Consider the following 10,816-nt stretch of genomic DNA (forward strand, 5'->3'; position numbering starts at 1 on the left):
TTTAATTTCCTATTAAATAAAATTATCTTGATAACTAAATAAATAATAAGAAGTTATATTTTATAATGTGAAAAAAAATTATAAAACTGACAATTCTTTTTAGAAAAATATAAAATCTAGAATTAAAGTTGTTGGGGCTTTAAGTAGAATCCTGTTTTCTTTTGATTTATACACAATGTTCAATTTTTATCAGGAAAAATGGCTAGACTAATTAAAAAGTTCAACATATAATATGAGTATTGTAATTGAATTAAATCAGAAATTCAATAAAAGTAATTTATATCTTATTTATACATAAAATATTTGTGAAAACAATATATACATAATATAAAATAATTTAACACTTTATACTGAATGAAGAAGAATTATTATACAAAATTTTTCTAATTATAATTAACAAAATTAATTAAAGTTTGGTCTCATGTCGAATACCTATAGCATTACGCTCAGGAAGTCTTAATGGGTGTGGAGATAATTGAGGTTCTGATGAATCTGAATCTTCAGAATCTACATCACCATCACTAGAATTAGTAGATGTAATGAAAATATCAGGTTTTACTGTTTTTCTTGGTCTAACTTTTCTATAAAATTTGAATTCTCTAGGAAGAGTATACGATCGAGGTAGTGATATTTGCGAGTCTAAATCAGATGGAGACTTGTGTAATTTACTCATAAGTGTAAGTACTTTATCTCTTGCTTCAGAATTATTTTCTTGGTTACTGAAATAATAAGATATCACAGTTAAATATATATTGAGTAATAATAATAATTCATTGAAGTAACACTTACATGAATAGTGGTACAATCCAATTTTGTTTATGAAGGTATCCTTGAGGGGACAACAGAACTTCTCCATTTTCAGTAGAGTGCTTTAATTTATTTTGTTCTGTTTCTTTCTCAATAGCATTTAGCTCAGCTAACTGATTGCAATGATTTTCTTGCAGTTTTTTATGAATAACAAGTGAACTAACACTACTGTTTTCAGAAGAAATAAGTTGATTATGATTTGAAGGTAGCGGTTTACACCAAAAAGCAACACTATCTCGACCACTAGTTCCAGATGGTGGTGGAACAAATGTGGTAGGTTTTTTTTTTTTCCTTTTTTGCATAGCTGCTACATATGGGTTTGTAAAACGGCAGTTAAAAACACCGGGTATACCATTATGCACTCTAGCTGGTAGTGCACTGTAATATCTTTGGTTTCTTTGTATTAATGGAGGTTGTTCATTCAAAATACCTTGATTGTGATAACCACCAAGAGGAATGTTTTCATATACACTACTAAAACTATGTCTTCTTATGAGGTCTACCTAATATTAAAATATTTGATAAATAAAAAATTATCACACAAAGCAGTAAATTTCATACTTTTCCATTAGGGGCAGTATTCTGACTTTTATATTTTGCTTCTAAGGCCAATTTGACAGTTGAATTATTACTATTTGAAGCATTACTAGGGCGACCTCCAGATTCATATTTAAGCCTCCTTACATGAAAAAATTGATAATACAATGCCATAAATACTAAACCACCACTGAATAATCCAAGAACCACAAAAGGCATAACAATATTGCCACTTCCTATAGTCCATACAAACATAAGAAGAGCATTTTCTAAAGCCATTACTACATAAAACATAAGCTGCAAAAAAAAAAAAAAGGAAATTTTATTAATAAAGTTTAATTTAATTAAAACAAGGTCAATAAAATTAAATTATGGCACTAAGACTTTTTAATTATGTACTATATGACTAGGGTAACTGGTCTAGTTACCTCAATAAATATCATTGTTACTTAAAATTTTAACTCTTTAGCATCCAAGTTGAGTATTTTTCTTAATTTAAGATGCAGACTTAAATGGACAAATTTATAATTTTTATGTTGAAATTTAAATATACTGAGCTATCAAAATACCATAAAATTACAGGCTCTTCTCAGTTATTTCAATATAAATTTAATATAGCAAATTTGTTTTTTAATTCATATCACTAAAAGTTTAAAATTCAAGAGTAGATGATATTATCAACTTTATATCTAGATAATAGAAATAAATTGATGATAATAAATTTATTAAAAAATTTTAAAGTATAATAAATCCTATTTGTTTAATAACTAGATGAGTTATCCTATTAACTTTAATAATTGAAAATTATTATTTAAAATATAAATTATTAACAGATAATTTTAAAATTAGCTTACCATTTTTTCTCTATGGTTATCCTCAATTAAATTAATGTAAGCAAAAGTGTAAACAAAGGCAAGTAATGAATATAAAAATGCCTTGCGAGTTGAAGACATGCGTTCTCCATGAAAAACAGTTTTAGGTGAATGTAACCATAAAAGCATAGATAACCAATGTAGAAAGAGTACTAGTAGAATCCAGTATTTATATACCGCTGCATAAGCAGTTAATGATATAACTCTAGCTCCAACTGTGCCAATTCGCCATAGGAACTAGAAAATTTATTTAAAATTATCATAAATTACTCTGAACTTCATAAAATAGATTGAGTTAAAAAAAAAAATTGTCACCTATTTTACCTGAAATATTACACCTAGCCAAGTAAGAACTAGTCTATGCACATTTTGTAAACGAACATTTTTTCCAAAAGAAGCTAATGCCCAACAAACACTGACAGTTGATAGTGTTATTGTTACTTTATTTAAATCATGTAGTTGTTTTAAAATACCTTCATCTGTCCATAAAAGATAAGACTGAAGTAATAAAAGAGGCATTGATTCACAGAATGCATGTAAAAGTCGAAGCATACACAGATCACGTACTTCAAATTTTACATACCTTAAGTCAACCGGAAGAAACAATTTAAAGTACCTAAGTAAAATAATTTATTAGAATATCTGTTCAATTTTAACTGTCATTAAATATTGTCATACCTCCATAGAATACCCAGCTGAATAAAATGCAATCCTTGGACAGCATAACGCTTCAGCCTATCAGTTAGGGATGACTTGTCACTAACAGTCTGTGCAACTAAGTACCAACGTAGTGACATTGTTTGTTCAACAGTGGCAGATATTCCTACGAACAACATTGTGATACAGAAGGGTAGATACTGTCCATGAGAGTACAAGGCATATCCCATGACAACATCAAATACAATGTTACAAAAGTATGCAGCCAACGAGATAACATTGAACAAGACATCGCACAACGGTAGGAATTCATATTGGGCCATGGAGCGATTGATTGATCATGATTTGGTGCACTGATTGTTTGAGACGGACCGCCTTGGAGACTTCAATGCGATGGTGTTCAAGTCATTTTTTAATAAATATCAACTTTATAAATACAAGATTGTATATAATATAATTCGTATTAAAACTACACTATTTTGAAATTAAAATATCACAAATTTTACTTTTGTTAAAACTTGTAATTGAACTGTTATTGTTATTATCTTTCTTCGTCTTGCGTTAAAAGATTCTGCGGTGCGTACATTCCTCACGCGTTGCGCATACCTACCAACAGGTAGCAGGTCTCTGCAAGACCCCGTGGGTAAAAACCCCTCCACTAAAACGAGTGTTCAAACATGTTACTGTCTACCCGAAGTCTAGAACGTCGATACTGTTAGCATTTGGATTGGCTGTTGCGTGTAGATTATATAGTATATCCAGTTAAAAAAAGTTATTCTTGTAATAATTTTATTAACGGGACGGATTGAACGATTTAAAATAAAATTTTGTTGAGAAAACATCTTTAACGAGATATTTCAGTCGGTTTTAATTTATTCAAATTGTCAATACTATCGTACAACAAAATTAATGTAATCTAAATAAACTAATGTAATATTAGGATTACGAAAAAAAGTGTTAATGCAATGAAATTGTTAGGTTTTTGGCTCTGTAGGCTAAATTATTCTGGATGTCTATTCTAGTTGTGACGCAGGATTTTTTCAAGGGGTGTTTGGTTTGGTTGGGTAAGTAGGTCGTATGCCCTCGCTTTTTTTAGTGATTTTGGGGCACCACAAAAAAAAAATGTGAGTAAATAAATGTTATTTGGTTGTAGGTTAAGTTTGGGGCCCTGCGATTATAATTTGCCTAGAATCCCACAAATCATATCGACGGCACTGACAACATATGTAAAGTTAAGAGGTCATACCAAGTATAATTAAAAGATAAGCTGAGAAGGTATTGATTTTACCATAATGTGTTAATTTTTGGTAACTATTCATAAAAATACTTTTCTCTCACTATACATATTTTAATTATCTATGCGTCATAAAAATCTAAATTTAGTCTAGTTGAACCTATTGGCTTTAGAATTCTCCTTAATTTTGGAAATTTAGAAAAATATTTAAAAATAATGAATCTATATAAAGGATACATTCAAAATATTTTCTACATCATTTTTTGATATATTTCGTTCATAATAAAACTACTCTACCCANATCATTTTTTGATATATTTCGTTCATAATAAAACTACTCTACCCAAGTATTTGGGAATCAGCTTTACCTTACGATTTGACGAGATTTTACACTGATTGTCGCAACTTCTTTATGACTGGGGAGCCAATAAAGGGGCAAAAAGTGTGTCATNTATGACTGGGGAGCCAGTAAAGGGGCAAAAAGTGTGTCACTGTTAAATTTTTTGTACGGCCACCCCCATCTGGGAACTAACAGCAAATAGCGCAGCAGAACATCAGCCTTAAGGCAGCAATCTATTGCGCCACACCACATCCTTCATAAATTGTGTTGGTAATTAATTAATATTAGAATTTCAATTTAAAAATAAAATGTGTTTAACTTAATTAATTAATTATCTTTCAAGTTTATATTCAAATATACTCAGGATCGGTGGGAGGGTAAAACAAATACTTTAGTTTGTTTTAAAAAAGTGATCACATAACGGTCGCTACTTTATTTCACGCTGCTCCTAGGTATGTGCTCACTAAGATTCAATGTTCTTAATTTTTTTTTCATAAGAATATCCTACTTTTTTACTACTAATTGAGTATCACCATTAATAAATTTATAGTAGATTTATTTAATTTTATTATATTTATTGCGTTTTAATCAACCATTACTATGAACATTTTAATTTAATAATTTTATGTTACTTAAATTTTGAATAGTATGTAAAATAATAAAAATAGTTAGTTTTTTACAATGTAGATAAACAAATAAAAATGTTCCTGTTAGGATTTTGAAATATCTATTGGTTAACGTCCATTTAATATAGGTTGTCCAAAAGGTATTTGGCCAATAGGTAGTTGCCCGAATCCAGTTTGCAATTGACCAAATGGAATTGGTGTGGGTTGATTAACTTGAACATTTTGAGGAGCGCCTGTACATGTTGACATTTGTTGCATGGTTAAAGATAATGCAATAAGTAAAACAACGGTCTATAATTGGAAATAATAATAAATGAAATAAACAAGCATGTTTAAATTAATAGTTATATTTTCAAATTAATTTCTTAAAAAAAAGTTAATAAAATATCTTAGGTGTTTTAAAACTATTACTTCGATTATTGTATTCATTAAAAATATTTGTATGTATTAAAATACATATATTAAAAATTGTATAGTTATAAGTATACATTTTTTTAGTAAAATGTAATCATTTTATTTAAAGGTAATGTAAAATGTCTTATAGTTAGGTTATCTTATACATTAGCAAAAAAATTATTACATACCAAATAACGTCTGTTCATAATGAAAATGGGTGTTAAAGATGTCTTCGAATACTTATGTACTAATACTAATGAATCGTTATGGAATATGGAATACTCTGCTGTAAGTGTCCTTTTATACGAATAATAAATTATAGGTCAACATAAATGATTATTTAATTAAATTTTGGTGTAAAATTTAATTGAAGTATTAATTACGTATTTTATTTTATTTTTGGTAGTATTATTTTTACAATTGAAGTAAAACTATTTGTGTTAATTATGGTTTTTGCTAATAATCTTGTCGTTGAAGTGAAACTAATTAATTTGGTTTTATAATTGTTATTGTTAGGAAATATTTATATAGTTTTAGAAATAATTTAGATATACTATACAGCTTGAAATTTGTATAACGCATAGTTTTAAAAGTTTAAATGCATTTTTTATTTTGAACTTGTTTAATATTTAAAGTAACGGTACTTAAAAGTAGTAAATTATTAGCATACTTCATGATTTTTTCTAGGTATTTTAGTTATTTCTAATATATCTTACACATTACACATTTTCTAAATTTAAGATTTATCATTTGGTTACTAACATAGAATTTTATTAGGAAATTTTAAATTTTAATATTTAGTGTGTTATTATTTAATTTTCGAACAACAAAACTTTAAGTATTAGTATGATATGAAAAATTTTTCAAATTTCTCTCTTAAATATTCTAAAAGTATAAGTTAATACCTATTAATTCATATGAATTCATTGCAATAGTGTTGGTTACAAAGTTTTACAGCCGATTTTGTCATTTTACTCAATAGCTGGAGAAAGATGACAAAAATTTCCAGGAAAACTCATATTTTTCCCCTGAAAGAGATGATTGAAAACATTTGTAGTGTTAGGCTAGATATTCAAATAGTTTTCAAGCAAATTTCAGATTTACAAAAGTCAGAAAAATTGTAGAAGCTTATCCTCACTATCCTACCCCACCTTACCCTATTACAAAGTAATGATAACTTCCATAATATTGTTCGAAATCTGTTATCGACTAATCACTTTCTTAGTTTTATAACTTTTTATTATATGAGATAGTTAAATATGTATGTTATCATTAAAAAATATAAGTTGGTACCCTTTAGTGGTAAATTATAAATTAATCACCCTTCTGTATATCTTATTATATAATAAAAAATTGCCAATGCTGGAAAAATTAGTTAAGAATTTCAGATTTTTTAAATTTTAGTTCATTAATATAGTATAATTAGTTAATTGAAGTTCGACATACTGAAATTCTGGATCTAACATCAGTTATTGTAATGATAATTATTGCTATTATATTCTAATACATCAACAAAATTTAAATTTACTTTCTTTTATTTAAAACTATATATATAGTAACACATTATAGCTCCTAACTTCATAACACAGTTTTATTAATATTGTTGATACCAATGATTACACCAAATGTCAACCGTATATTTATTACATTTTACTGTTAACCCTTTTTAAATTTTACTTATTTTAATAATTAAATGCAGTGGCGGCTCGTAGGTGCTGGTTGTGGTGGTGCGACTTTAAATATAATACCGCTAGTTATAGGTATAAATATTGTCAAATTATTTATAATAAAATAAAACACAATACACATATTATTATTTTAAAGGTCGCAGTAGAAAATAGAAATGAAAATAATAATAATAATAGCAATTATACTATTATAGCAAACGAATAACGACGATCGTACACGTAGTTAANACTATTATAGCAAACGAATAACGACGATCGTACACGTAGTTAATTCTAAAAATAAATTACCCCATATAGTAATATACTATTTTACTGTATGGACGACGCTACCGGTCGTCCAAAACCCGTACATAAGATCGCAGCTGAACCGTACCCTTTTTTTTTTTTCACACGGTCGACATGATGTTGGCCGCCCTGGAACTACCGTGAGGTATTACTTCAGTGTGAGTTGAACCGTATCCGCACGCACACGATTGTTGCCTCTCGTTAATAGTATACGTTTCATAATATTCGGACGACGCTGTAGGTTGTCCAAACACTGCTTGTGTGTGCTCGCGTACCCGCATATACTCAGGCAAACAACTCTAATGTTCGCACACGACAAATGTATTATAACTATTTTACTATTTAAAAATGTGCATTTTTTATAAAAATGTAAAATTAAGAACATACAATTACTAATCTTCTTTTAATTAATTTTAGGAGGGGATGCGATCGTCCCGTCGTCCAAGCCACGGGCCGCCACTGATTAAATGTTTACTATATATTTGTTATACTGATTCTGAAGTAATAACTTTGTGTAAAATACTCATTGTGTCGGCGTAGCCGAGTACTACTACCGGAATCTATGTTCTAGTCGTAAGGACAGCCCAAAGGAACTTAAATTTTAAAACATATCCAAAAATAGTTGGTAGAAAATCATTATTATTTTTAATTCAAGTTGTTCTATTTGTCTTTAGCATCAACTTGTCTCACATTTTCTAGAGTAATCACTGTTATAATTGTCTAAAATATGACGCCATATAAAAAAAATTAAATTTTTTTCGTTAAAATGGCTTTGTACTTTGTTCATAGTTATATAAAAATCTTACTATATAATTTTTAGATAAGATCTTTCTTGTATATTTCTCTGTATCGGCATTATTTATACTAAATCTTGCAAAATATCAATTAATGTTTTAAAATAATGTTAAATTTTATACTTAATTAAATAATTTATTTAATAACATTTAATTATATAGCCTAAATCTTGATAATGATCTCCTTAGCCTCTATCCCAACTATTTAGACACATCTCTATCTTACAATGAGTCATTTGACAGAATTTTTAAACTGGCTGTCAACCTGATCAACTTAATTATGGTTGAGGGAACTAGCAGCAAACAGCACAGTGAACATCAGCGTTAAAGCGGCGACTGAATGAATGATCCACTGTGACACATTACGCTCCATATAATCTTAATATTATTGCTTTCGATTAATTTTCAAATATTCCGACTAAAAATTTTTACTCGGTTTTAATTTTTAACACTTTTTTTTTTTATAGCTTTAACACATAGTATTATTATATTTCAAGAATTATTTTTTATTACTGTTACTATTTTTGATGAGAAAATTGTAGAAATAGTGTAACATGTTTTGAGGGTGTATGAAAATTGATGCCGAAACGGTTTGGTTACAGAAATTACGGAACATTTACTTGTTATTATCTTTTATGTCAATTTTTTTTCTAAAAAAAACTGATAAATTCAACTGGTAGTGTTTTAATTACAAAGTTTATGATATTTATTATACAAAATGTTTTGGTTGCTACTTTATGTATGACGAAGAATAATAATTTTTCTTTATCACGCTTTAAGTCGCTTTAAGCCAATTGATTAGGTAAGAATAAAATAATACAAAGTCAATATTTATTATTGATTTAAAAGGTGATATCTCGTAAAAAATAATATAAGAAATGAAAAATAAAACCAACTCAACATTTTTTTCCAAAAAACATTAAATTTTAACGCGAAATTTGTAAAAACAAAGTATACGTTTAAAAAAATATTTTGAGATATCAAAAATAATAAATTTTAAACTAGTTAGTTAATTTACATTTTTTGAAGACGTATATTTATGAATAACGTAAACTTTTCAAATAATCTTAAAACAAAATTCTATTAATTTGGGAATTAGAGTTTTTATTCGACCTTGGACTTTTGATATAGGTTATCATAAATTGAACTATGATAATTTCCTGAACCTAAAATAATTAATATTACATTATCATTAAAAGTATCACACTTTTAACACAGAATTTTCAGTGACTTATTTTTTGGCGTTATCTAATGAAATTAGAAGAACATAGTCTACCAGTCGGATTAGGATAATAATAAGAAAAATAAAATTAACCTTTCCAAATTTTAGCTTTGATGCGAAGATATTAATTTTACCATGATGTGTTTTAGCTTCGATGCGCAGCTGAGAAGGTATTAATTTTACTATGATGTGTTTTTTTTTATTTTTTATTTTATTTTTTTTTTTGTGTTTGTATACGCTCAATCTCAGCTCTTGTTGAACCGATTTTGATGAAAAATATGTCAAAAGATCACAAATCGTATCTAATCGAAAACATTACCCTAAAAATTTGAAAAAAAAATCCCTCGTTCCCCGTAAACGGGGGAAATCCCCCCAAAAATTATAAATTTAAAAATCGCTAATTTTCGATATTTTTTCAATTTTTTTTACTTAAAATTACCATAACTTTTTTAAAAATGACCGAATCAATATAATATTTTTTTTTGTAGATATCTTAGGTATTTATCTATCTTTTGATATATTTTTGTGAACATTTGATCCCTTACCAGCTCACAGGAAGGGTTTCAAAAAAGATAACTAATTTACAAAAAATTAACTTTTTCAACTTAAATTTTGAAAATGTTTCGGAAAGACTGACACTTTTATATATATCTTAAATTAAAGCTAATGTAATATACTTTAATTTGAAAAAGAAAATTTAACCTCTGGATTTGTCTTCATGGTGAAAACGACTACCATATTCAAAAATATGCTATTTTTGTGTTAAAATTCTAATTTAAAATAGCTAATTTTTTCAGTCGTCGGTAGCTACCACAACCCAACCAGCATATAATAAGGAATTTTGTGCTTTTTTTTCTTAATTTTTTTTAAGTTAGAATAAATTTTCAACTCCTTTGATTTATATCTCATTTAGATTCAATAACTTTAATAAAGATCAAGGATCCCATCACTGTAGTCGTCACTCGCGAGAAGAAATTTCTTATTCATATTTTAAATTATAATTAATTATACAAAATTATTTTATTATATTTTAAGTTTTAGCTTCGATGCAAAGCTGAGAAAATATTTTTTTGTGACTATCATTTATTTTCTCTGCTCTAACTTGACCTACTTTTTTCAACGATACCTCAAATGACTACAATTCGTATTTAGTTGAAGATATTACCCTCAAAAATTGAAAAAAAATTCTAATTAAACAGTTAGTTATCCTATGTTCTCCATATAGACAATTAAAATTATTCATTTTTAATGTTTTCTAAGTATTTATTGTCGAATTAAGTTTGATATGATAGGTTTCAACTACAAAAGTAAATCATTTTGCCAATTGAGCTAAAAGTTATGGTAAAATTAATTATTTT

At 27.5% G+C, this 10,816-nt stretch overlaps 1 protein-coding gene and 1 long non-coding RNA gene across 2 annotated transcripts; one reads left to right on the forward strand and one right to left on the reverse strand.

Moving 5' to 3' along the window:
- Positions 1–228: 228 nt before the first annotated feature.
- On the reverse strand, positions 229–3,196 carry LOC126907693 (uncharacterized). Its single transcript, XM_050689175.1, has 6 exons — positions 2,895–3,196; positions 2,541–2,832; positions 2,199–2,453; positions 1,369–1,641; positions 790–1,310; positions 229–719 (listed from the first exon to the last, which is right to left on the reverse strand). The coding sequence occupies exons 1-6, from the start codon at positions 3,194–3,196 to the stop codon at positions 407–409; spliced, it is 1,956 nt and encodes a 651-aa protein (XP_050545132.1). The 3' UTR covers positions 229–406.
- On the forward strand, positions 2,715–4,041 carry LOC126907701 (uncharacterized). The gene is made up of 3 exons (XR_007704594.1): positions 2,715–2,836; positions 2,903–3,937; positions 4,027–4,041. It is a non-coding gene; the product is annotated as an uncharacterized LOC126907701 (long non-coding RNA).
- Positions 4,042–10,816: the final 6,775 nt, after the last annotated feature.

The sequence above is a fragment of the Daktulosphaira vitifoliae genome, unplaced genomic scaffold, assembly GCF_025091365.1.
Source record: "Daktulosphaira vitifoliae isolate Bord-2020 unplaced genomic scaffold, ASM2509136v1 Scaffold_5, whole genome shotgun sequence".
Lineage (NCBI taxonomy): Eukaryota > Metazoa > Arthropoda > Insecta > Hemiptera > Phylloxeridae > Daktulosphaira > Daktulosphaira vitifoliae.